General features: G+C 35.6%; 5 protein-coding genes across 6 annotated transcripts; 3 read left to right on the top strand and 2 right to left on the bottom strand.

Annotated features, from left to right (window-relative positions):
* The first annotated feature begins 3,905 nt into the window (after positions 1-3,905).
* On the top strand, positions 3,906-4,649 carry LOC132804110 (LRR receptor-like serine/threonine-protein kinase EFR). Its single transcript, XM_060818064.1, has one exon. It carries the CDS (start codon positions 3,906-3,908, stop codon positions 4,647-4,649), a length of 744 nt encoding a protein of 247 aa, XP_060674047.1.
* On the top strand, positions 4,589-7,539 carry LOC107430827 (probable LRR receptor-like serine/threonine-protein kinase At3g47570). Of its 2 annotated transcripts, XM_060818063.1 has the most exons (3): positions 4,589-4,722; positions 5,074-6,694; positions 6,905-7,539. In XM_060818063.1, exons 2-3 carry the CDS (start codon positions 5,143-5,145, stop codon positions 7,336-7,338), a joined length of 1,986 nt encoding a protein of 661 aa, XP_060674046.1. In that variant the 5' UTR covers positions 4,589-4,722; positions 5,074-5,142; the 3' UTR covers positions 7,339-7,539. The 2 variants fall into 2 exon arrangements, with proteins under 2 accessions (XP_060674046.1, XP_048319623.2); XM_048463666.2 differs by lacking the exon at positions 4,589-4,722 and having other exon boundaries at positions 4,838-6,694.
* Positions 7,540-15,073: 7,534 nt separating this feature from the next.
* On the bottom strand, positions 15,074-19,190 carry LOC132803987 (probable LRR receptor-like serine/threonine-protein kinase At3g47570). Its single transcript, XM_060817870.1, has 4 exons — positions 18,826-19,190; positions 16,403-16,488; positions 15,644-16,195; positions 15,074-15,564 (listed from the first exon to the last, which is right to left on the bottom strand). The coding sequence occupies exons 1-4, from the start codon at positions 19,188-19,190 to the stop codon at positions 15,074-15,076; spliced, it is 1,494 nt and encodes a 497-aa protein (XP_060673853.1).
* A 78-nt stretch (positions 19,191-19,268) lies between these two features.
* Positions 19,269-20,678, bottom strand: LOC107430826 (putative receptor-like protein kinase At3g47110). Its single transcript, XM_048463571.2, has one exon. It carries the CDS (start codon positions 20,676-20,678, stop codon positions 19,269-19,271), a length of 1,410 nt encoding a protein of 469 aa, XP_048319528.2.
* Positions 20,679-22,616: 1,938 nt separating this feature from the next.
* Positions 22,617-26,379, top strand: LOC107430840 (uncharacterized). Its single transcript, XM_016041710.4, has 5 exons — positions 22,617-23,033; positions 23,901-23,940; positions 24,042-24,202; positions 24,285-25,031; positions 25,784-26,379. Exons 1-5 carry the CDS (start codon positions 22,827-22,829, stop codon positions 26,033-26,035), a joined length of 1,407 nt encoding a protein of 468 aa, XP_015897196.3. The 5' UTR covers positions 22,617-22,826; the 3' UTR covers positions 26,036-26,379.
* The last annotated feature ends 1,265 nt before the right edge of the window (positions 26,380-27,644 follow it).

Below are 27,644 nucleotides of genomic sequence, written 5' to 3'. Positions count from 1 at the left end.
AATGAAAAACACTCAAATTACAAAGAACTAAACTTAATGTCAAACTGCTCTTGAAAATATTACAAGAAATACGCAAACAAAAGCTTAAAAACTTATGCTTCGTAGTAGGATAATTATCCTCAACATTAAGTAAAGCATAAATCTTAAACATCATAAACTAAATCTTGGTTTCATCCTTTTTATTCAAAATGCAAATTCACACATAAAAGAACATGACCAAATTTATCACATATTCAACATAGCTAAATCTAAAAAGCATGGATTAATATAATTCTTAAGTTCATAATCATCAATAACTATAGTAAGTAATGCTTCACATATATTATATAGCAAAACAGTGTTTGTAATATCGTCAGAAGTTGTTCTTCACTTCTTCAATGTGACAAAAAAACAAAGATTATAAAATAGAGGACTCTCTCAAAATTTTGATGAAACTAATTTTTTAGTTGTACACCTATACACGCGAACATTGCAACCTTTATAAACGTTTTGTTTTATGCACACATTGCAGGATTTTTTGAAAATATCCAGCTTCAGCAGTCTTTATACAAGACGAAAAGTTCCAATATGCAAAATTCTAAAAGGTGCAAAATGGATAGTATTGATGTTAAAGCAAAATGAGACATCCAAAGAGAGTGGAAAAATTATAATTTCCAAACACAATCTGAAAGTTATGGTTTACAAAGAGAGCTCAACAGTGAGAAAAGTAAAATGAATAGAAGCAAGGGTGAAGCAATCATTAACTTTCAATTGCATTCCCCAATATATTAGAGCATATTCATATATGTTTACACCTCTAAACCTTGATCCTTGGATGGGATTCAATTCTTAAATTTGAGCACACAAACCTACAAGGCTAAAGACCAAGCAAAAAGGACTCACCAAGGCAAACTGCTCAATTACAATTGAAATAACCAAATCGAAAGCGTCAAAGCAATGAAAACATAAGGACATCAAAAGTTAGCATCCCTGATGGAGAAAAGAAGAAAAATAGTTAATATTTAGAGGAGTGAAGGGTAAGATAGAACCACATACCTTGTTTACCTTTCTTCTTCTTTTATGTTCATAATTAGACATCCTATGTAAATTTTTTAAATTCTAACAGACCTGCTGACAATATGAAATTTTGAACTTTTCTTAACAATAATGGTAAGAGAAGTTTAACGATCAGCTTTTTGCTTTGGCTGTCGACTTTACTAGTTATTATAATCAGTTTATTTATGGAATGAAACAACTTGAAGTATGGGGCTAGCTTATTGATACATTTTAGAAAACCTTATTTGAATATATTTAAATTTTTTTTTACCAACAAAAAACCCATGCTCAAAGTAATATATTTTATTTTACATTTTTTAGCATGGTTTTCTGATCCAATTATATCTTGTTTTTACCACGAATAATTTTCCTAGCTTAGGCAATATTTATTATAAAGGCAATGATTCGTTACATTTCTCAAATATTACTATGAGTCAAACTTTGTCAGTTAATTTTTTAAAGATTAAAAATGAGAACTTTTTCTCTTAGGACCCAACAAGCTGTGATTTTTATTCTACATATTTTAATATATTACAAAAAAAAAATGGTCAATTTAAATATTTCAACAATAAGAAAATATTTACTATAACTTAAAGAAGAAATTTTTTTATACTCTTACCCAATAAGAAAACCTGTAAGGCTGGAAACAAATTCACGTAGTAGCGCAATAAATTTGGAAGAGATTGCTCGCTTTCATAGAACGAAATATCATGTAATGTACCCAAAAACCACAACAAGAGGAATTTTAATAAACATATTGCAGGGGAAAAGGTTTAGAAATAAAGTTAAATAATCTAGACAAGAAAAATCAACTTCTCCCTAGACCAAGCAAAAGCATGTATGTATACATGCGACACATCTCATCCAGCTATAATATGGTGCCTGAGGCAATCAATTATTGTGCAAATTTATTACTCAAGCTTTGAACATGACACCAAAAAAAAAAAAAAAATAACTAAAAAAAATAGTTTTGCTTTGAATACAGGGTTGGCTTACAAAAACTTTAGAACTTTTTGCTCAAGCTTCGAATATGAAAGGGAGGGGAAAAAAAATAAAAAATTATACATATATTAATTTTCTTTTTTAAAAAAAAAAAAACCATAATGCATATATTAATTTTTATTAAAAAAATCAAATAACTAACTATGCTAATTTTTTTAGTGTTTACCTTACCACATTAATTGATAAGTTACTCGAATTTGTATGCACTCTTTATTATAGTTTGTTCTGAAAGCAGGACAACTCTGTTTTTGGGTCCTCAGTTGAGTTTTTATGTCTATGTTGTGTTCTGTACAGATTGTACCCCAGATACCGTCATGAGAATAAAATATATATGTCTTTGTTTTGTTCTTGAAAACATATCATAAAATCTTCTAGCCTGTCAATAAAATGTATATGTATAAATGTTACATTTCGAATGAAAATATATTAATTCATTTTAGGGTTCTAGTTTGGACGGAGTTCGATCAAAGCTCTAAAAAGAACAAGATTTGGGGAACGAATACAAAGGTCAAAGGCTTTATTATTGAGAAAGTAAAAGGAGGTTATTCAGTAGCCAAATAAGAAAATAAAATCAATAATATATATTGAGGGTCTCAACTGAAATAGACAGGGCAAAACAAAATGATAATAAGATGTATTAAACTTTCTTCTTAACAAAATGATAATAAGATGTATTAAACTTTCTTCTTAACAAAATGATAATAAGATGTATTAAACTTTCTTCTGTTTTTCTTTTTTTTAATTCTTTAGGCTAAATTCAAATACCAAAAATTAAAAAATTAAAAATAAAAAAATAAAAAATAATAAAAAAAGATGAACAATGCTAGAACATAATTCAACAAATTTTAGAGGTTTATAACGTGTTGTACACAGAGGTTAATTAGTTGCAGGACCTTGTGCTGCTATGCTTCGTTGGAGTTGGTCTAACCAAATGCACTTTCTTTTTCTTTTCTTGAGAAACACTCAATCCAACTAAAAACTTAAAGAAATCTTTGACTAAGTACTTGATATTTTCCTCCATAATTAAATTCATCAGATATCCATACCATCTAGATTAATAGAACTTAAAAGAAATCTTTGACTAACTACTTGATATTTTCCTCCATAATTAAATTCATTGATAAAAGGGACAGCATAGCCTCCGTCTGAGATGAGCTACTCAAGCAAGCAGAGTTAGGTTCGTAGAAAAAGAGCTCTCATGTTACAAGTTAGTGGGTGAGTTATTGAAGAGTGTCAGGTGTTTATGCGTTAAAGTATCCGAATGGTTATTTTGTGTGTGGGTCCCATTGAATATATGAGTGTTCTATGTTATTTATATGTAAGGGTCTTGTAAAATCATTAACACAATACAAATGATTTTTCGCCCGACAAAAAGATGATAAAACCTTCAAGCCTGGGAATAGAATGTATAAGTATAAATGTTACATTTTGAATGAAAGTATTAATTCATTTTGAAGAGAGGACCAAACAAGATGATGATAAGATGTATTAAACTTTTTTTTGAACAAGATTTCTTTGGGCTAAATCCAAATACCAAAAATATCGAAAAAACCAAAAAAAATAAAACAAAAAAAGGATATATAATGTTAGGACATATATAAATCGACAAATTTTAGAGGTTTATATCGTGTTGTACATCAAGGTTTAATTAGTTGTAGGGCCCTGGTTACTGTGCTCTTTTGGAGTTGATTTTATCAAACACTTTCTTTTTCTTTTGTTACCAAACTTAAAAAAAAGTCGTTGGTTGCTGAAATATTCCCTCCATAATTAAATGTAGTAGATATCCATACCATCAAGTGCTCCAAATTTTCTTCAATGGGTTCCTATAAGCTGCAACTTCACCAAATTCAAATATATGACAATTTTTAATGCTTTTATCTTCTTGCAAATCAAACTGGCATCTTTGCTGTACTGAAATCTACATCCGGGAGAGGAAAAAAAAAAAAAAAAAAATGGACGTCATGAAGTATTCCTATATGAATTGTAGGTGGATTTTATCCACATCCTTTCAATGTGCGGTCATTCTTTTCTGCATTAATGTTCATATGGAATCTGCATCCTCAGCTCCCAGTTATGGAAATGAATCTGATCGTCTAGCTTTACTAGACTTTAAGAATAAGATAATTCAAGATCCTCTCGGAATCATGCACTCCTGGAACCATTCCATCCATTTTTGCAACTGGGTTGGCATTACATGCAACCAATCAAGCCAACGAGTCTTGGTTTTGAACCTGGCGTCTCTAAAGCTGGCTGGTTCAATCCCACCTTCAATTGGAAATCTCACTCACCTTACAGGAATCAACCTGGAAAACAACAGCTTCCACGGAGAAATTCCTCAAGAAATGGGTCATCTTCTGCAACTTCGACATCTTAACTTGATGAACAATTCATTTGTTGGAAAGATTCCAACGAACATGACGCATTGCAAGGAGCTAAGTGTTTTTCGTGTATATGGCAACAGGCTTATTGGGTCAATTCCAGTCCAGTTGAGTTCATTGTCAACACTGGTGTACTTCGATCTTGGCAACAACAATCTTACTGGAATTGTACCAGCTTGGATAGGAAATTTGACTTCTCTGTACGCATTTTCAGTTGCGTGGAACAATTTTTAAGGAAGCATACCTGAAGATCTGGGCCATCTAACAGGCTTGGGGGTGCTCAAGCTCCCGGATAATAATCTATCTGGTACTGTTCCCCCATCACTTTATAATATATCTTCTCTATTCTTTTTCTCATTTACAAAACAACCAGCTGCATGGAAACCTACCACCAGATGTTGGCTTTACTCTTCCTAATCTCAAAAAAATTATGGGTGGAATAAACAAACTTACAGGCCCAATTCCCAAATCATTGTCAAATTGTTCTGCACTTGAGGTGCTTGATTTTGCTGGAAATGGTCTTACTGGGATGGTTCCTGAAACATTAGGAAGCTTGCCAAACCTGTATCACATTAGTTTTGATGCCAATAGACTGGGACATGGAAAAGCTGGTGACCTGAATTTTCTCAAGTCTTTGCCTAATTGTACTGTTCTACAGGTGTTGGCTCTGGCTGGCAATCATTTTGGAGGAGAGCTGCCTGAATCCATAGCTAACCTTTCGGCTTATATGAGCATATTTAGTCTTGGGGGTAATTTCATACATGGAAATATTCCAAATGGGATCGAAAATCTTGTTAACTTGAACGTTCTAAGTTTGGAAAATAACCAGTTAGAGGGCAGTGTCCCTGAAGTAATAGGGAATCTTCGCAATTTAGAGGGATTGTACTTGAGTGGAAATAAGTTTTCTGGGTCAGTACCACTTTCCTTGGGTAACTTGACTTCATTGACCATTCTCTCTTTGGAGAAGAACATGTTTGAGGGAAGCATACCTCAAACCCTCGGAAACTGCACAAATCTGATTACCCTTAGCCTTTCTAGAAACAATCTCAGCGGTACCATTCCTAGAAAGGTCATTGGCCTTTCTTCCCTTTCAATTTTCATGTCATTGTCCAACAATTTTTTGACTGGTACCTTACCATCTGAAGTGGGTCGCTTGAAAAATCTTGGGGAGTTGGATTTATCAGAAAACAAGTTATCAGGTGAATTGCCTAGTAATCTTGGACAATGTGTCAGTATGGAAGGACTGCATTTGGAGGGCAATGAATTTGATGGTACAATTCCTCAGGCTCTGGAAAGTCTAAGAGGTTTGGAAGAAATGGATCTTTCCCGTAATAACTTATCTGGGTTGATTCCAAAATTTCTCGGTGAACTTTCAAGTCTTAAGGTTCTCAATCTTTCTTATAATAACTTTGAAGGTGAATTGCCAAGAAAAGGGGTTTTTTCAAATGCTGCTAGAGTTTCAGTCATTGGAAATGATAAGCTCTGTGGTGGCATCCCAAAACTGCTTTTACCTCCATGCCCCAAGGAAAAGAGCAATTCAACAAGAAAAATATTTTCTGGGAAGGTGGTAATCCCAGTTACTTGTGTTGCTATATTGTTAGCAGTTATATTGAGCTTTTTGGTTGGCTTTTCCAAATGGAGGCCTGTTACTAAATCTTCTACTGAGGATTGGCAACCAGATATGTCTTATTCAGATCTTTTTCAACCCACAGATGGGTTCTCTGAGAACAATCTGATCGGTTCGGGCAGTTTTGGTTCCGTATATAAAGGAATTCTTCCTGGAGATAACAAAAGAATCGCAATTAAGGTATTAAACCTTCAGCAACAAGGAGCTTCCAAGAGCTTCCTTGACGAGTGCAATGCTTTGAGAAGCATAAGACATCGTAATCTTCTTAAAATCATTACTGCCTGCTCAAGCATTGACCATCAAGGGAATGACTTCAAAAGTCTGGTTTTCGAGTTCATGGCAAATGGAAGTTTGGACCAGTGGCTGCATCCAAGAGACAATGAAGAACGCCAGAATAAGAGATTGAGCCTTATTCAGAGACTGAACATAGCCATTGATGTTGCTTCTGCTTTGGGTTATCTCCATCACGATTGTGAAACACCTATAGTTCATTGTGATCTAAAGCCAAGTAATGCTCTTCTTGATGAAGATATGGTTGCCCATTTTGGTGACTTTGGACTAGCAAAAATTCTCTTTGAAGCATCTGATATTCCTACAGAAGACCAAACAATGTCAGTTGCACTCAGGGGCTCTATAGGGTACATTCCTCCAGGTATGAATTTTGATCCCCAGATGAGATAAATCTTGGCTTTTGACTACCCCTTTTTTTTTTTTCTTTTTTTTTTTTAACACTATAGCAAAGTTACTGATCCAAAAGTAGTAATGTATGGAAAAACAATTCACTTTCTTTTCTCCTCGTACTTAATTTATTGATACTCAAATCCTACGAATTTGACATCCTAATAAGTTTATTGAACTGTAGAATATGGCATGGGAGCCCAAGTTTCCATACAAGGAGATAGTTATAGCTACGGGATACTCTTGCTAGAGTTGTTCACAGGAAAAAGACCTACTGATGATATGTTCAAAGATGGTATGAGCATTCACCAGTTCGTGGCAGTTGCTTTGCCTAATCATGTCATGGATATAGTAGATCCTTCATTGCTCTTTGAAGATGATGAATATGAGGAAAATGGAAATGACATTGAAGAGATAGCAATGAACAATGTCAATCCCAGAGTCAATGTTGGAAGAAGAACAAATGATTGTTTGGTCTCAGTAATGCAAATTGGACTCATGTGCTCCAGACTCTCACCAGGAGAGCGGATGCTTATGCACACAGTTGTCAACAAAATGCAAGCAATTAGAGAATCATATCTCAAATGCAAGAGGAGTAAGAATATGAAAAGGTTTTAGATTTTACCTTATCACAATTTCTTCTTCTCTACTCGATAAGGTTTCTGAATTTGTATGTAATAAATAATAGTTGGATCTTCTAAGCACTCTTTCAGTTAGCTTGTTATACCACATTCATCTATACTATTTTGTCTTGAAATAAGTATGTGGAAAACGGGGGATATCTGTTTTTTAGTCCTTAGTCAGTTGCAACTTGATAGTTCTATGTAGTGTTCTGGACATGTATTCCAGGTATCAGCATGAGGAGAAATCATAATTAAAACCTTCAAGCCTCTTTGGCCATGTGTTAAAAAACAGTTTTCCTTGGTATGTTATCTTTTAAAACTAAAATCAAGTTTGGTACATGAGCATATATGGATTAAAGATCTGAAAAGCTAGAGAAACCATGGTACAACCAGAACAATGATTCTCAAATAAAGACACCGAAGTTAATGTTGTATTTATGATGAAGCATTAATATCCCAACATGTCAATAAAGTATTAATAGCCTGTTTCCTTCTTTTATTCTTTTACTCTTAAAAATTTGATGAAATCTGAATAAAATGTTGTTGCTTGGTAAGAGCATGGATTAAAGCACTGGGTTTTAATTTAGCCATCAATAGGATAAAGTCACGTGAGAAAAAGGAACAAATTACTTCAAAGACTTTTAGCTTTATTCGTTCGAGTAAAGTAAGGAATTACAACTCAGTTTTTAAATTCTATGCAAGCAACCACAATATACTGCAGCAGCTTATTCCATCAGAGGAATCAGTGAAGTTCTTACTAACTTTAATTCCTTGAAAGCATTATTAATGTCCATTCGCTCTCTCGGTGTTTCCACTGAACAAGAAACTCCAATTCCATGTATTGAAGTCAAGCAGTCCAGTATTTCGCCCATTTTGCTCTGTCCCTCAGTGAACCTGTTTACTTCATCTTCTTCTCCAGCTCCTCCACCTAGAAACAGTGGATCTAAAACTTCTCACAAACAGTCAGGTATTGCAACCTTAACATAACTATGGAGATCCAGTCCATCTTTAAACATGTCATCAGTCGGACACTTCCCTGTGAACATCTCTAACAAGAGTATCCCATGGCTGTAAACATCACCACATGTAGAAACCCTGCTTCCCATGCCATATTCTACAAAAGTTGTTGATCTGATTATATTAACTACATGCAACTCCAGGAATATATTTATATATATATATATATTTACATTTTTTTTTTTTTTATGATCAAGTTTTGTTGTCGTATTTTTTATAAAATTTTAGGCTTCTATTATGGAAAACAGAAAAATCTATATTTTTCCATTTTCATATGAGAGAAATAAAATGCAGAATGAGCTTGAGTATAACAAATTAGTGTAAACTAGTAAATTACGTGGTGCAGCATAGCCAACTGTCTCTTTCAATCCAACTGAGCTACTTTGATTCTGTGGAGATATACTTGAGGATTTGCCAATCCAAAATCACCCACATGAGCAATCAGATCATTATTAAGCAGAATGTTACTTGGCTTTATATCACAGTGAACAATTGGTATTTAGCAGTGGTGATGAAGATAATCCAAAGCAAAGGCCACATCAATTGCAATGTTTAATCTTTGGAGAAGACTTAACATCCTCAATTCACCATCTGTATCTCCTGCTTGAAGAATTGATTGCAGCCAACTTTGCAAATTTCCATTTGGCATAAACTCATAAACTAGAGCTTTGAAATCATTACCTTGAAAATCGATACTTGAGCAAGCAGTTATGACTTTTACAAGATTACGGTGATGAATATTTCTCGAGGCTACCTTTACTGCAACAACTAATTGGTCGGGACCAAGAATTCCCTTATAGACAGAACCAAAGCCACCAGTACCAATTAAATTGGCAGAAGAAAACCCATCAATAGCTTTAAGGAGACTTTCATAGGATACATTCAACAACAAACCGAAAGCTGATGAAGATGTTGTATATTGCTCCCTCTTCATCTTCCTTAAACGATATATAACTGTTGGATTTTTGGAACAAAAACACAGCAAAACGAAAGAGAAAGAAGCTTAAACTGGTGTGGTCTTGACACCCTCGTTCATTATGGACATAGCATATAACCACAAGTTTTCAGAAACAGTAAACCACCTAATTTTCACTTACTACTGAAGTAATCATATTGCAAAAAGATAAGCTATACTTTGGCTACCTAATACAACAATGTTTTTATTAAAAATTGAAAGTACTGTAACTAATCATTATAAAGCAACTTATGACAGTAACAAAAGTGACATTACACTAACACTCCTCCTTGGCACTTTTGCTGGAAACACTAAGATCATTTCTTAATGTTTCAAAACCTGTTTCTTGGCAAAGCTTTCGTCAAAATATCAGCAAGCTGGACCTCAGAACTGCAATGAACCAGCTTCACTTCACCATTTCTTTCAGCTTCTCTCACAGCATGATATTTGACTGGAATATGCTTTGTTCTTCTATGTTGACCTGGATTTTCAGCAATGGAAATTGCAGACTTGTTATCATAGTATATTGTGGTAGCTTCTTCTTGCCTCTCATTTAAATCAACAAGCAACTTCCTTATCCATAAAGCTTGATTTAAAGCAGCTGCAGTAGCAATATATTCAACTTCAGCTGTGGATTGAGCAACTGAACCTTGTTTTTGTGAGCTCCATGAAAAAGGACCTGAACCAAGAGAAAATAAATACCCCGAAGCACTTTTTGAATCCTCCATGCTTCCAGCCCAATCACTATCAACATAGCCCATCAACCTGCCTTCTTCTTGCTTCAAAAACCAAACACCATAGTCTATGGTGCCTCTAATGTACCTTAACACTCTTTTAGCTATAGAATAATGCATATGTGATGGAGCATGCATAAATCTGGAAAGCAAACTCACAGAAAATATAATGTCAGGTCTAGAAGCACATAAATACAGCAAACTTCCAATAAGGCTTCTATAGGTTGAAACTTCAATATTGGCAACACCATCTTCAAGTTCAAATTTTTTATTGTAAACCATTGGAGTGTCAACTGGATTACACTTCTCCATGTCAAACTTTTTGAGTAGTTCCACAGCATACTTCTTTTGGATAAGAAAATGCCATAAATTGATATATTTCCATGCCAAGAAAGTAGTTCATCACTCCTAAATCTGACATTTCAAACACTTTTTACATTTCAGATTTAAACTCCAACACACTTTGTGAATCTACTCTTGTAACAAACAAGTCATTAACATATAGAGAAACAATCAATTTTTCATCATTTGAACCTGACTTCACGTACAAAGTAGGCTCATTCTCACTCCTTTTAAATCCTTTTCCAACAAGGTGTGAGTCAATTCTGCTATACCAAGCTCTGGGAGCTTGTTTCAAGCCATAAAGAGCCTTATGCAATTTATAAACCTTGTCTTCCTTTTCATGAACAACAAAGCCTTCAGGTTGTTCAACATATACTTCTTCCTGCAGGGTACCATTTAGAAATGCAGATTTCACATCTAAATGGTAAACTTTCCAGCCCTTTTGAGCGGCAAGTGCTAGTAGAAATCTAATTGTTTCATGTCTCGCAACTGGTGCAAACGTATCTCCATAATCAATACCAGGTTGCTACACATAACGTTTAACTACCAATCTTGCTTTATGCTTATTTATTGTACCATCAGCATTGACCTTAGTCCTAAACACCCATTTCACTCCAATGGCCTTTTTTCCTTGAGGTTTGTTCACCAATTCCCAAGTTTTGTTTTTGCTTATCATATTGATTTCTTTTCATGGCCTCTCTCCATGTCTCGAACTGATTTGCGTCATTGAAAGTAATTGGATCACACAATGCTAGGTTGCATCTTTCAAGGGTCTTGTAGCTCGAACATTGAACAGAGGTCTTATAGCTCGGACATCGGACAGAGATCTTGTATCTTGGACATCGGACTGGGGTCTTGTATCTCGGACATCGGACAGTGGTCTTATAGCTCGGACATCAGACAGGAGTCTTGTATCTCGGACATCGGACAGGGATCTTGTATCTCGGACATCGGACAGGGGTCTTGTATTTCGGACATCGGACAGGGGTCTTATTGCTTGGACATCAGACAGGAATCTTGTATCTCGGACATCGGACGGGGGTCTTGTAACTCAGACATCAGACAAGGGTCTTGTAGCTCGAACATCGGACAGGTGTCTTGTATCACGGACACTTCTCTCGGATGCATCAGTGAAGGGTCTTGTGCCTCGGATGCTTATCTCGGATGCATCAGTCAGAGGTCTTGTACCTCGGACGCTTATCTCGGATGCATCAGTCAGAGGTCTTGTACCTCGGATGCTTTTCTCATATACATCAGTCAAGGATCTTGTACCTCGGATTCCAACAACATCTTCATCATTTGAATCATTCTCATCCTGAATCTCCTCATGGTCTTGGATAAAATTCTTTTTTGAGGCTTGAACTTCACTTTTTTCCCAATTCCAAATAGCAGCTTCATCAACTTTAACATTCGTACTAACAATTAACTTGTTAGTTTTCAAATGATATACTCTATACCCTTTTGTGTTGCTACTGTAACCAACGAAAATTTCCATATCAGCTTTTTGATCCAAATTGTCTCTCTTAATTTCAGGAACATGTGTATAACAAATGTTCCCAAATATCTTCAAATGCTCCACAGTAGACTTAACCCCATACCACACTTCATATGGAGTTCTAAACTCCAATGCTTTAGTTGATAATCTATTTAGCAAACACACTGAAGTATTTACTGCTTCAGCCCAAAACTTCTTTGGTAATTACTTCTCAACAAACAAGCATCTACACATCTCCATAATAGTCCTGTTCTTCCTCTCACTAACCCCATTTTGCTGAGGAGTATAGGGAGAGGTCAGCTGATGTTGAATTCCAGCTTCTTTGCATTGCAACTCAAAGTTTTGAGCTGTATATTTAGTCCCATTATCAGATCGTATCACCTTGATGCTACATTTTGCTTGATTTTCTACCATGGCTTTAAAGCTGGTGAAAATCTCAGCAACTTCAGATTTTTGTTTCAGAAAATACACCCAACACATTCTGAAGAAATCATCTATGAAAGTGAGAAAATATCTACTATTATTGATAGAATTCTCACTCATAGATCCACATACATCACTATGAATTAACTGAAGCTTTTCAGAGGCTCTCCAAGCGCCTTTCGAAGGGAATGGCAGCCTTTGCTGCTTATCATACTGACACACTTCACACACTTCCAGGTTTTTGCTAACAGCAGGCATATTCTCCACCAATTTCTTTTCATGCATTAGATTCAGAGAGTCATAGTTAAAATGACCAAGTCTTTTATACCACAACTTAGATTCATCACTAGTTTTGGCATAAAAAATATTATTTTCCTTGTTGTTCCACTCTACCACAAAGCTTTTATCTTTCATTCCAACATTTAGAATTTCACTTCCATGTTGATCATATGCAAGACTTATCTTGAAAATTCAAAGAATATCCATTTTCAAGCATTTGTCCCACACTTAACAAGCTTTGATTAATTTTGGGTACATACAACACATTTGAAATGACTTTAGTACCTGTTGAAGTTTCCACAGCCACTTCTCCTTTGCCTTGAACTTGAATAAAATCTCCATTTCCTATTTGCACTTTGGAAACAAAGCTTCTATCCAAGGTCTTGAAGAGATCAGCATCATGAGTCATATGTTGAGTGCAGCCACTATCCACCAACCAAGCTTCTTTGCTGTCGTTTTCTACATGACATGTAGCAACAAACAGCATTTTCTCACTTTGCCGTGCTTTATCAGCAACTTGTACTTGGTGTGCTTGTTGCACTGGTCCTCCTTTATTTTTGCAAACTTTTTCAATGTGTCTCAGTTGTGTGCAAACTCTACATTGAACATTTGGCCTAAACCAACAATATTTTTCAGGATGGTTGTCCTTTTTGCAATAAGAGCACTTCGTACACTTCTTTCTTTCATCTTCTCTGCTTGTACCAGCACCATGTTTTCCTTTGACATTACTTCCTCCACCTTGTTGCTTCCTTTGATTATTGTTTGCTGGAGCCTTACCATTTTGTAATGCTAAAAAAGCACTTTTTGAGGTTTTTTCTTGTCTTATAGATCTTCATTGTTCAGTTGCTTATAAAGCATTAACAAGCTCTGACAAAGAAATCTGATCCAGATCTCTTGACTCCTCCAAGGATGATATCTTTGCTTTGAACTTTTCTGGTAAGCTGACCAGCACTCTCTCCACCACTCTTCTATCTCCTAGCTCCTCTCCAAGAATTCTGATCTGGTTGACTACCTTCATAAGTCTGTCAATAAAGTCTTTTACCAACTCAAAATCCTTCATTCTTAAAGTTTCGAACTCCCTCCTCAAGTTCAATACCTGCATTTGTCTTGTTCTTGCACTTCCTTGGAACTCTTCTTCCAGCTTGTCCCAGACCTCTTTAGCTGTAGTGCAAGCCATAATTCTGGTGAACATCACTTCTGAAACACCAGCATATAAGGCAGATAAAGCCTTAAACTTTTTAGCAACCTCCTCAATATGTTGCTTTATTTGAGCGATCGTGGGATTTGTTGTCAAAGGGGGAGGATTTCTTTCGGTCTCTACTACTTCCCACAAGTCAAAAGCTTGAAGGTAAGCTTTCATTTTTATAGACTACATGGCATAATTTTTTCCAAAAAATATAGGAGCTGATGGAGCAGAAAAATGAGTTGAAGCCATTTAAAAGGAAGGAAAGGTAGAAGGAAGGTTTCTTGTATTTTTTGCTATTTCACTCACAGCCCTTCTAAGATCATTAGGGCTCTGATTCCATTTGTTGGATTTTTGGAACAAAAATTTGAAGTTGCTGAGATTTTCACCAGCTTTAAAGCCATGGTAGAAAATCAAGCAAAATGGAGCATCAAGGTGATACGATCTGATAATGGGACTGAATATACAGCTCAAAAGTTTGAGTTGCAATGCAAAGAAGAGACATGATTAGCACTAATCCCAGCAATGCAGAAAACAACAGGATCATCAACTTTAGTCTTCTATGTGTCTTTCCTTTCTTCGATCTACTGGGGTTGCATGCTGGTAAATAAAGCTCATGTAAACCCCCACAGAGCTTTTGTTTCCTGCTATTGAAATGGCAGTTGCATTTCCAAAAACCCCTCCCTTTGGTACTGGACCCTCGAAGTGATTGAAAGAGAGATTCAAATTCATGAAGGAAATGTGCTGAAAGAATTCTAGAATTTGGCCTGACAAGTTGTTGTGAGAAAGATCTAAGTATTGAAGTCCTCTCAAGGAACTAAAAGATGGAGGAATTGTTCCTTGAAACAAGTTACCCTCCATGCGAAACTGTTCCAAGCTTAGACAATGGCCTAGGCTGCTGGGAATTTCACCTGACAACCTATTCTCAGAAACGTTTAAGGAATTAAGATTTTTCAATTCTCCTACTTCTGAAGGAAGAGAACCAGTGAATTGATTTCGAGCTAGGTTCAAGGAAATGGTTAGCGAAGAAAGACTCATAACACTTTCTGGAACGGTTCCACTAAGACTGTTTTGAGAAAGGTCTAGATCTTGCAAAGATGAAAGGTTTCCAAGACTTAAAGGAATGGAACCTGTTAAGTTATTTTTTTCAAGATGGAGCGAATACAATTGAGTTATGTTGGCTAGAGATGATGGAATATGGCCAGAAAGCTCATTCTCCGACATGTCTAGTTTTCGTAGCATCTGGAGTTTACCAATAGTGGCAAGAATTCTTCCTGATAAATAGTTTTTAGCCATTGTCAACTAATTCAAGTTAACAAGGTTCTTAATCCCAGTAGGAATGCTTCCAGTCAAACGATTGGCATTTAGTCTCAATGTCACAAGGAATGAGAGGTTGAATAGAGAATTAGGTAACACCCCTCCAAATTTGTTATCACTTAGATCTAAAACATGCAAATTTTTGCATTTTGTTAAAGAGTTCAAAAAGTTAAGATCATCACCTTTTCCTGTCCCAAGGGAGTTGGAAGCAAGAACCAGCCACCAGAAACCAGGTGTGCCCGCAAAATCAATCGCAACTTTTCCGAAGAAAGTGCTTCCATTTACATCCAATTCGATGAGGTTTGTTGCATTGGACAATGATGCTGGTAGGACTCCACTGAAGAGACAGTGACCAACACTCAGGACTTGTAAATTAGGAAGAGTGAAAGCTATGTCTGAAGGCAAACTCCCATGTAGCTGATTATAAGGAATAGCAAGCTTCATCATGGATGAAATATTGTAAACTGAAGGAGGCACTGTACCAGAGAATTTATTGACTCCAAGGCCAAGAAACTCTTAAGTTCTTCAAGCGGCCCAAAGTGTCTGGAATTTTACCTTCCAAATTGTTCACTGCCAGGGACAGAGATCTTGCTGAAGAGAGGTTGCCTAAAGATTCTGGTACTGGTCCAGTGAGGTTGCTATAGTGAAGTTGAACTCTCTGAAGGTTCTGCAATAACCCAAGCTGATATGGAATGCTTCCAATGAAGTTATTGAAGCCCAAACGAAGAAAAATGAGGTTAGAACATGCAGAGAGATTGACTGGTATTTCACCAGAAAACGAGTTATTTGTGAGGTTCAAGTATTTGAGCCTCCATAGACGGCCAATTTGCTGTGGGATTTCACCATGGAAGTGGTTGAGCTCAAAATTGAGTCCTTTAAGGAAAGTGAGAATCCCAACGTGGGCAGAAAGTGAACCCACCAAGCCATGACAGCTCAAGTTCAAGTTGGTGACTCGTTGGTGACGTCGACAAGTGACACCAACCCATTTGCAGAAATGGAGAGAATCATTCCATGAATTCATTATCCCAAAAGGGTCATGAGTTATCTGAGCTTTGATGGCAAGCAAGGCAAGCCTATCAGTCTCATTTCCATAAAAAGAAGCAGCTTCTGCGGCAAAAGTAGTTGGAAATGGTGAATACAGAAATAGAAATATTGAAGTCCAGAAAAATGAGCAAAACAGGATTGAAGTTTTGCATGGAAGAAGAAGAAGATAAAAGGTCGTGGCTGAAACTTTATCAAGAGAAATAGATGGAACAGATTGAAAACAGAGTTATGGGCTTGTTTGCTTGCTGGATTGAGTGGCTTATTAAATACTGAGAGTTTTTGGAATCCATTTCTCTGACAAAGTTGGTGACCTCACAATTCCGACTGCGCTCATTGGCTTGACGTGGGTGGTCAACCTGCGTTTGACGAAGAAGTGAATGAGTCAGAACGTGTTGGAAAGTCTTAAAGAAAGATTGGTAGTAGATAGTGTCCTCACCATAAGAGAGTACACTAAAGTGTCTCTTTTGATTGAAGGAGACAAAAAGTAACAATTGGATTGAAGTTGCACAACCTGGTACAATAAAGTCTTATGAATAAACTGTAAAAAAATTACATTATGGGTGTACTTGATTGCGTAAAAGGTTATTGAATAAATGGGCGGGCAGGCTTCAATTTTCAAATTACGAGGGAAAATAATTGGTAGATTCCAAATATGAGGCTTCCTATGAATGACATTTGTTCATCCACGTAGCCAAAATCCCATGGACACTGCGATTTTTGCTCTACCCGTGTAGGCACAAAACCTTTTTGCCCTCTAGAATACTTTCCCTGAGGGTCTAAGAGCCTAAGACTTAGAATCTCTGGGCAGAAGGGGATGAGTTAGACAACATATATGGATCAAAATTTGACATTTACACATGGATTGCATGCAAGTCTTTGTTTATAGTTCATTAATGTAGATTGGGCAGGACAAGAAAGGGGCAAAAAGTCGCCATTTATGGCTCGTGAACGTAATAAAGCAGCTTTTGAAGACACTTTTTGTTTTTTTTTTTCCTTTTTGGGTCAAAGCCTGCCTGTATTCATATGTTACAAAATTATGAATGATTCGTAAATGTTTGTCTTATAAGGCTAATAAAAAAATAAATAAATAAAATGTTTGATGGATAATATTGAATTTCATGGTGGGACAGCGATTATTTGCTCATAACTTCAATAGTAACGATGTGATGTACGAAAATAGTTTTTTTTTTTTTTTTTTCAAAGGGTTGTAGGAAAGTTATATAACTTATATTTCTAAGACTCTCTTCTTACTTATTCACCCCCCCCAAAAAAAAAAAAAAAAAAACTCCGCTTACTTATCAAAATTTTCAATAACTTATGCGTAATTATTTTATTTTTTTCAAATTTATCATTTGAAATATATCTTTTTTTATATATATTTTGAAAGAGTGATTCTAGGTTTATCAAATTTATTTATTAAAATTAAAATAAATAATAATATGGCATTATATAATTGATTCACATGATTATAGGGTTATGAATAATTTATTAACCATTATCAAAATTTTAAAAAACAAATTTAATAAATATAGCATTGCTGATTTTGAAAAGTCTTCGCATTCTCAAAGCAATTGTGGGTTTGATTCTTAGCAAGTCCCGTGACCGTCTGGATGTGCACCCATCATGCTCAAATTATTACCTTGGAAGGAGGCTATGAAGGCTATGGATTGCTTGTCCCGAACTCCTATAAAGCTGTTAAGACAAACTGGAAAAAACCCATGGACCCAAATAGTTCCTAGGCTTATGTCCTGTGGGAGGCCCATTTTCATTTATCCAACAAAAAAATTAAAAAAAAAAAATCAATGAACCAACTATAACTTGAATCAACTTGGGAAACTGCAGCTTCCATGGCAAACTTCTTCAATAAGTGGCTCGCTTCCTTCGGCTGCCTCATCTTATTTATGTCATGATATAATAACTTATACAATGGGCTGGAAAAACTTGCATATAACACCACATCATTTTTGTATTTACACACAAAAAAAAAAAAAAAAAAAAAAAGGAAAAAACACCACATCTTTTTTTATCATTTCCATTAATCACATGCTATATAAATAATATCTGCTCATAAACATAGTATATTGCACCACATCATCCATATAAAGGGTTTTTTCTATTATTATTTTTAAATTTGGATACCCAAATTTCTGATACTTCTCAGGTATCCTTCTTAGTTTTTACAGTAATTTTGAGGGTGAACTGCAAAGTGAAGGAAATTTTTTTTCCAATTTAAACGCACTTTCACTTTTAGTTGTTGGTAATCTTTAGCCATAAAGATAAACATAATGTTTCCAATTTGTATTCTAGGTAACAATATTAGTCCATAACCCATCATGGAACGGCACTTAAACCCCCAAAAAAAAAAAAAAAAAAAAAAAAAGGAAAATTTGAATTGGTCCGGTCATAACATATAGCGAAGAGTACTAATTAAACAAACTATTTTATTCTACAAGAGGAATATCAATGTACCTCTTTCTATTTTCCACTGAAAAATAAATAAATAAATAAAAAGGTACTCCAATTCCAACTTTTAAACTTGTTGCCACAAATCGAGTTTCAAAAGCCCTCATCCAATCCTGTATTTGGTCATTTCTTCTGTATACCTACATGGTAGTGTGATAAAGATGTTGCTGTAATTAGTTCCCTTTTGATCTTCCTTAACCGATAGATTACAACAAAAGACACATTAATACCAATCCCCTCTTTTTGGCACTGGACCCTCCAACTGGTTGAAGGAAAGATTCAAATTCATGAAGGAAATTTGCTGAAGGAATTCTGGGATTTGGCCAGACAAGTTGTTGTGTGAAAGATCCAAATCCTGAAGCCCACTCAAGGAACTAAAAGATGGAGGACTTGTTCCTTCAAAGAAGTTATTTTCCATGTGAAGGTGTTCCAATCTTAGACAATGGCCTAGGCTGCTGGGAATTTCACCCGAAAGATCATTCTCAGAAACATCTAAGTAACCAAGATTCTGCAATTCTCCAACTTCTGAAGGAAGCGGACCAGTGAAATGGTTTTGAGCTAGGTTCAAGGAAATAGTTAAGGAAGAAAGACCCATTACATGTTTGGGAATGGTCCCACTGAGACTGTTTTGAGAAAGATCTAGCTCTTGCAAGTATGAAAGGTTTCCAAAACTTTAAGGAATAGACCCCGTAAAGTTGTTCTTTTCAAGATGGAAAGAATACAACTGAGTGATGTTGGCTGGTGATGATGGAATGTGGCCCGAAAACTCATTTTCCGACATATCTAGTCTTCGTAGCATCCGAAGGTTACCAATACTGGCAGAAATTGTCCCCGATAAATTGTTTTTTGCAATTGTCAATTCAGTCAAGTTGACAAAGTTCTCAATTCCAGTAGGGATGCTTCCTGACAATTGATTGCTACTCAGTCTCAATGTCACAAGTCGGGTTGAGAGATTTGACATCGAATTTGGAAGCTTGCCTCCAAATTGGTTATCACTTAAATCTAAAACTTGAAGGTTTCTGCATCTTGTCAAAAAATCAAAAAAGTGCAAATCACCACTTTCTTGTGTCCCAAGGAAATTAGAAGCAAGAACTAGCCACAATAGACTAGGTGAGCCTCCAAAATCGATATTGACTTTTCCAGTGAAATTGCTTCCATTGATATCCAATTCAACAAGATTTGTAGCATGGGACAGTGATTCCGGTAGGAATCCACTGAATTGGTTGTGACCAATATTCAAGACTTGTAAATTAGGAAGAGTGAAAGCTGAGTCTGAAGGCAAACTCCCATGTAACTGATTATATGGAAAAGTAAGCATTTTCATGGATGAAAGATTGTAAATTGAGGGAGGTACCATACCAGAGACTTTATTAAGTCCAAGGCCAAGAAATTCTAAGTTCTTCAATCTGCCCAATGTGTCAGGAATAGTACCTTCCAAACTGTTCACTGCCAGGGACAGAGATCTAGCAGAGGAAAGATTGCCTAAAGATTCTGGAAGTGGACTTGTAAGATTGTTATAGTGAAGTTGAACTCTCTCAAGCTTCTGCAATGAACCAAGCTGATGTGGGCTGCTTCCAATCAAATTATTGAACCCCAAACGAAGCCAAATGAGATTAGAACGGGCAGAGAGATTAGAAGGGATTTCACCAGAAAACGAGTTGTTGGTGAGATTCAAGTATCTGAGCCTGGATAGACGACCAACTTCTTGTGGGATTTCACCATGGAAGTGATTGAGCTCAAGGTTAAGTCTTGAAAGGAAAGAGAGATTCCCAATGTATACAGAAAGCGAACCCGCCAAGCCATGTGAGCTCAAGTTCAAGGTGGTGACTCTTTGTTCAGGAACTCCACAAGTGACACCTTCCCAATTGCAGAAATGGACAGAATCATTCCATGACTTCATCACCCCAGAAGGGTCATGAATTATCTCAGCTTTCATTGCAAGCAAAGCTAGCCGATCCGTCTGATTTCCATTAGAAGTGTTTACTGCAAAAGCTGGAAATGGTGCATTCAACAGGAGAAACAAATAGCAGAAAAGTGAATAAAACAGAAATGGAGTTTTGCATGGAAGAAGATAATTGAACATGGCTTAAGATTTAGCAATTAGCAGAGCTGTAGAACAGATTATTAAGAGAATTATGAGCATGAATCATTAGTCCATGGTACTAAATAAGAGTTTTATGCTGTCTTTGACAAAGTTGGCACTATCAGTATTCCAGTTGATCAGCTTCATTGGTTTGACTTGGGTCAACCCACTTTTATGGAGAATGATTGGTCGATTTCCACAGCGTTGGAAAGTCAAAGTAAATATTAGTATCAAGTTTGTTTAGTCTTCTTACAAGGATTAATTTAATCATACATCAATGAAATGAAATTTCTTAGAGAACCTTGTACATATTAGGTGAATGCATAAATTGTAAAATTCTACAGGATGTTTACTTTATTGCCTTCAATGTTTCTGGCTAAGATAAAAAGGTGGGTAAGTTTCAACCTTAAGTACTGTATATTAACCTCAGCCAATGAGGTTAATTCTGTTTTCTCTTTGAAATTACAAGAGAAATATTTAAATAGCAAATTCCATACCAGAAGCATTTTTACGTTAAACTTTGGCTAATGAATAAAAATGATGAGCCATCTGGAACCATTATGTTGAAATTGGAATGTAGAAGGGAATGGGATTGGTATACTTCCATAAAACAAAAAGATCACTAAAAACAACTTTGTTTTGTTTTGATCAAGGAAAGGAAGGAGCAAAAAAAAATAAAAAATAAAAAGTTTCCCAGCAATGATGTGCAGAGTAGAAAGCAGCTTTTGATGACTGGATTTACGAACCTGTTTAACGTTACTTCTAAAAAGTCAAAAAGAACATTCAGCCGAAGCAACGTCAATCCAAAATCAATGAAGAATAACAAGACAAAAGCAAAAGCAATATCAAACAGGACCTAGAACCCAATAAAATGAATGGGTTTACAACCCAACATCATAAGGTAGAATGTCAAAGTCTGCCAAGTGGAATACCTATTTCAATATAAATGGCTAATAAAATGAAATTTATGCACAGATAAGAGTTTTAAAATATATGGATAACATTGAAATTTATGCCTTAAGGTGAGGTTCTTAAAGGGAAAACGCCAATGAAAATGAAAAGCAAAAAGCAAACAAAAATCCTAGAAAACAAAAAGCTATGGCATAAAATTTAAGTCCGATACCCACACCAAGATTGGAATTCGTGACTACAAAGTGTTTTGGTGGCCTCGGTATCGCTAGCCTTTAAGTCAGGTACTTTTTTTTATTTTATTTTTAATTTTTTTAGCTAGAACCAAAAGTTCAGGTAGTAAAAGATATAAAAGAGGTTTATAAAACATATATTTCAGTCATCAGCTCATAATACACATTTGTTTTTCAACCTCAAGAAACATATTAATTTAAGTATTAAAACTAATTTTTCTAAGTAATTGCATTTTACATGGTCCCAGGAACAAATCAGAAGACAAATTGTAATTTTCGTGTATGGTTCCAAGTAATTCGAATCATCACCCCCACTGTTGGACTGTTTTGCACTGGGAAGTCAGAAGGAGTTTGTTTTCTTAATACACCAATAAAGAAACTATATACACTCGCAGAATGTAATTATTTTTTTATTTTTTCTTGGGGGAAATGACAATATGGCGGTGACAGGCGGAAAAAGCCCTAGTCCATAATACTAGTAATCAGGAATTAAGGGAAAGGGACACGTCATACAAAACCAACGGTGTGGATGAAAAGCAAGTGATCAGCACCGAGTGTGACATCCCGTAAATGAAGCAGGTGTCTCTCTGTAAAATGCCAACAGTTAATTGGTTGAGATTCTCACGTTAGTGCAGAGTGAAAAAAGCCAGATTCAACTTTTTACACAAAAACCATACGAAAATTAATACGTGTCAACCCGCCACGTGGAATCGGATCCGTTCCTATATCCCCATCTGGACCCCACATTCCATATATAAAGCCCCTCCCTTCTCACAAGAACCACCAGAATCAGATTACTACACTCATCAATCACAAAACAAACAAAACCAGAAAAAGTAAAGAGCCCCACCACCGCAATTTTCCAACTGAGAGAGAGAGAGAGAGAGAGAGAGAGAGAGAGAGACCATTTTCATTTCCAGCCACTGAGCTGGCTTTTTGAGTCTGAGTTTTTTTTTTTTTTTTTTTTTGCCCTTTCTTTTTTAACTCACCGAGTCACTGAAAAGCCATGAAAGCTTTAACCAGTCCTGCTTCTGGGTTCTTCGTCGAACCTTTATGCGGTGAGAGACAGCGTCGTGATGGTTTCGTTAACTGGCCCGGTGAAACTTGGTTTGTACGGTCTCAGAAAGTTTCTGGTTTTGGGTTCTTGAATTTGGTGCTTGTTAAGCACAGAAAAGCTATCTCTCCGATTGCTTGTCTCCCGGTTAATGCTCAGGTTTACATCTCTGATCTTTCTCAGCTGATATCTTCCTCGTTTCTTGGATTTTTCATTTTCTTTTTCTTTATTCTTCGTTTTGTTAGTGGGTTTTTTTAATTTATTTTTGTTTGTTTGGAAGAAATTCGTTATTTTTTATTTCACATGACGATGTTTCCTTTTTGCTGTTGCCGAGAAAAGTTTGGAATTTTGTGCCGGGTTTGATGATGGGAGAGAGTATTGAAAGATTCTAACTTTCTTTTTTGTTAATAATAATAAATGATTTTGAGAATTAGGATTTTGTGAGTTAAATTGAGCTTTACATTTTCTTGCTTTTTTTCCTTTTTGTTCTTTAAAATATATATATATATACCTGCCCAACTTTTAGCTACTTTTTGTACATATAGACACACACTTTTACGTTTATCATTGCTCTGCCCACTGTATATATATACCTGCCTACTGTTATCTTTTTCGATTCTTAATAAGATTTTGTTTTTTTAGAAAGCATATTCTTTAGGTTGCTCCTTTTTAGTACTAATTCTAATCTGGGTTGTTTCTTTTTTGGTCACTGGATATGGATTTTTTTTTTTTTTTTTTTGGGTATATTATTTTGTTTCTTCTTGATTTTTAAGATCAAGAACCCAATGAAAGAAATTTAATGAGATTCTTAACGTAGCTTCCTTAAACTGTTTGAGGAAGAAATGAGTTACATAAAAATAAAAAATAAAAAATAAGACGTCATAATAAAATCTCTTACTTTCTTTAAGAGTTCGTAGCATTTGGGATTGCTACATTCCCACAATAACTTTGAGTGCTAACTTGGATGCATGAATCCATTAGGAGCATATTACTCTAGTTTATACTGATAATTCAATCTAATTTCAGGAAGGCTCGGAGATTGCGGATACTCAAATTCAAGAAAGATGTAAGTTGTAGTTACATTAATATATTTTGGATTTTTGTTTGCAACTTTTTTTTTTTTTGGGTTTTTTGTCTCGATTCAATTTCCACATGTTCCATATGCAGATGAATCAAAAACAGTTCATGTCAAATTCCAGTTGCAGAAAGAATGCATGTTTGGTGAGCACTTTCTCATGGTGGGGGATGATCCTATGTTCGGTTTGTGGGACCCAGAAAGTGCAATACCGTTGGACTGGTCAGAAGGGCATATTTGGACTGTCGAGCTGGTGAGTTGAAAACCCACAAAGAAAAACAAATCTTCAATAGAAAATCAAATTTGATTTGGTACTATTTTTTGTTCTTAAATAGGATATACCTGTTGGAAAGTCGATCCAGTTCAAGTTCTTACTTAAAGGAAAGACTGGGAATATTACTTGGCAGCCTGGTCCAGATCGAATTTTTCAAACCTGGGAAACTATAAAGATGATCACTGTTTCTGAAAATTGGGAGAATGCTGAATCTCAGAAAATAACAGAGGAAGAGCGACTTTCTATACAAAATGAGGATAACACAGAAATGATGGGTGTTGCTGAGAACTTGGCTCATCTAGAAGAACAAATGATGTTGAATGTAAAGAACCAATCGGCCATTGCCAATTCTGATGCAATTTCAGCAGATATACCAATGGTGGAACCGCACAAGGAACAGATGATTGCTGATAACATTGCCACTTCTCAAGAGAATAGAGAATCTATTGTTGCAGACAACATAAGTTACCCACAGCAGGACCCCTTAAAGAATGCAAGTACAGAAGTACATAATGATGGGAGAATTACTTTCACAGCTGAGAATTCCACAATTATCTCCAACGATGACATAATAGTTGGGGAGAGCATTTTAGGAAACAATGGTAGAGCTGCAACGGTCAAGGACCTGGAAAGCACAGACATTGAGGGAAACCTGATTAACTATGATGGAAGTCCCGTTCTGGTACCTGGATTGACCATATCATCAGCTGTGCCAACTGAAGATGCAAACCAAGATGGAGTCGAGAGCAGGATTGCCTTTGATGGTTCAGTTGGAGCCTTTGAAGCTAAGGATCATAATGTGCCAGAGGTAACTGCTTGATGGGTGTGAAGTCTTTTCTTTATATCCACTTCTTCAACTCCATTAGCCTTAGCTTGAAATAATATTCCTTCCATTTCCATAGACTGCAACTTATCCAGAGCTACCAAATAGTATTTGATGTCAAGCTTGTATGTTCTTGGGATCAGTTCTTTTCTATAAAGAGAATTTCATCATAATGATGTATCGAAAGGTGTCTCCTTTATTATTTTTTGTTTTTTCACATTGATCGATTGCATTTTAAATTATGAATTAAAGATGATCGTTTTGTATCTCCTTTACAAACTTAACCATCTTCACATCATGTTGTTGCCAAGAAAATACAGACAAAGTATAAGGAACTATCACAAAAGAGGGAATAAGTTTATGTCAGTTGCAACTTAAACTAGCAGGGTCTGTTTGATTCAAAAATACAAACGCCTATTAGAACTATTGCTTCAAGATGTGCCATCAAGCTTTCATTCCAGCATTCCATATTTCATTCTTCATTCTCTGATCCCAGAAATCAAATATATGTGATACATTTATTCTTCCAAACATGAAAGTATTGATTTAATGAGAATGCATTTTGTGTTATGTATTACTTTTACAATAATAAGAGCAAAGACTCTTCATAATAACAGAAACTTGGTCATTGCTCTGTTTTGAGGCAATGTATATCATTATCCAATCGCAGATTTTTATATTCTTTCCTTTTTTATGGGTGATATTGTTGACATCTTTGTTTCTGTTCTCTTGCATAGACCCAACCCAATGAAAACCAGCTAGATGAGGAGCAAGAACCAATCGATGACCCACCAGAAGAAGAAACATCTGATGAGGTTTTCATCAGTGAGGAAGCAAAGCTTGTGAGTGAACTGGAAGAAAAGCCTCAGTTGGATAGAAAGGAAGAGCCATCTCCATTAAGGCCAGTAGACAATATTTTCATGGAAATGGACGTCCCATGGGGTCGTAAAACCCTGCAGAATCTTCTCACCAAGTTAGGGCTGCTCTAGTCAATTTTTTTTTTTTTTTCTTTTTTCCCACATCTGGGGAGAAATATCTGAAACTTTGTACCCAATCCAGTGAAACGTACTGTTTGTTGCCCAAATTTTTCTATTGACCCAGCAAACAGGACGAGAGTGAGGCAATCATGATATCTGTTTTTTTTTATGTACATATCGATGTTTGTAGCTTCGACTTAGTGTTGTTTTAGTCTATACAGCTATTCTGTGGGAGTGCTGAGGTTATTTGTTTTCTAAGTGGAATAGAATAATAACTATGTACTTCTTTATAGACATAAGACTAATGTTGATATGAGAATTTGTTTTAGTCAAAAAAACTAATGTTGATATGAGAATTTGTTTTAGTCAAAAGATTCTGTAGAAATTCTTATTACGAAGACTGACAGAATTATTAGTTTCTATAATGTCATTAGCAGAGTACGTAACCATCATCATCATATTGATCATGATAAGGTGACTAAAAAAAGTGGAATACGTAAAACAAGACCATGGAAGAGGACAGTGGACGATTACGAAGCAGTAATAGATTCACGTTAACAATCAAGTTGCATTTGGCGTACGCTAAAGGTTGCTCGCTTTTCTCAGCGTCAGTATTGGTAGAAGTAAATTTGCTGGGGAAACTAAAACAGGATATTAATAATAATTAGGGGTGTATTTATGAGTAGACAATAATAAAGCAATCAAAATTTCAATAATCTTTTGACAGCAAATCAATTGCACCATCATGTGGCTTTAAAGTCAAAACGGAACAAAATTGATTATTATAATAGAAGATAAGGAGCAGAGTAAATATGAATGGAGCAATTAAATTAGAATTGTTTGTATGGTCGATGAGAAACAGATAGAACGGTGTCCATAATCTGACAAATCTTACATTGGGACTTAAGGATACTAGTTGGATAGCAGAGAGATAGTTTATGGTTACATCTTATTTAAGGGAATTGATATCACTGATAAAATTCGTCATCTTTTCCTCCAACCAAAAACCAAAACTGTAGAGTTCTCTGGTTAAACTACTTTCTTTAAATTAAAAGAACCAAAAAAAAAAAAAAAAATCAAAACAAAACAAAACTTGCTACACTAACGAAATATCTAAACGTTTACTCTGTAAATGTATATAGCCAAACATTTTCTCATAAACACTATTTTGAGCTTCTCAGGTTTTAGTATTTTCCCTATCGAAGATTCTGGAAAAATATTAAATAAAACCTAATTTATTTGGTTTTTCCAATTAGATAGGGTGATTTTTTTTTTTTTGGGGTGAAGAACGAAGTTATATAACCAAAAAAGCAAGGGACTTGCTGAACATCAGACGTCGGCAGTAGCGTCACTCTCCTGTAATATTTCCCAGGCACATTAACTCCACGGACTGGTTTGACAAGTCACGAAGCCAAAAAAAAAAAAAAAAAAAAAAAAAAAAAAAAAAAAAAAAAAGAGTTTTTACTTTAATCCATAACAATTTTTTTTAAAATGAATTTTCTTTTGGGTCGATCTTTTCGTGGGGCCCCAGGCAAAGGCTTTAGTTAGTAGCCTTGCACTGGGAAATGAACGCTATCTATTCAACTGAAAACTTGCAACAAACTTATCCTGTGGAGAAAAG

The sequence above is a fragment of the Ziziphus jujuba genome, chromosome 6, assembly GCF_031755915.1.
Source record: "Ziziphus jujuba cultivar Dongzao chromosome 6, ASM3175591v1".
In the NCBI taxonomy this organism is placed as follows: Eukaryota; Viridiplantae; Streptophyta; class Magnoliopsida; order Rosales; family Rhamnaceae; genus Ziziphus; species Ziziphus jujuba.
The sequence above is the reverse complement of the archived record's forward strand: the minus strand, read 5'-3'. Positions and strand labels throughout refer to the sequence as shown.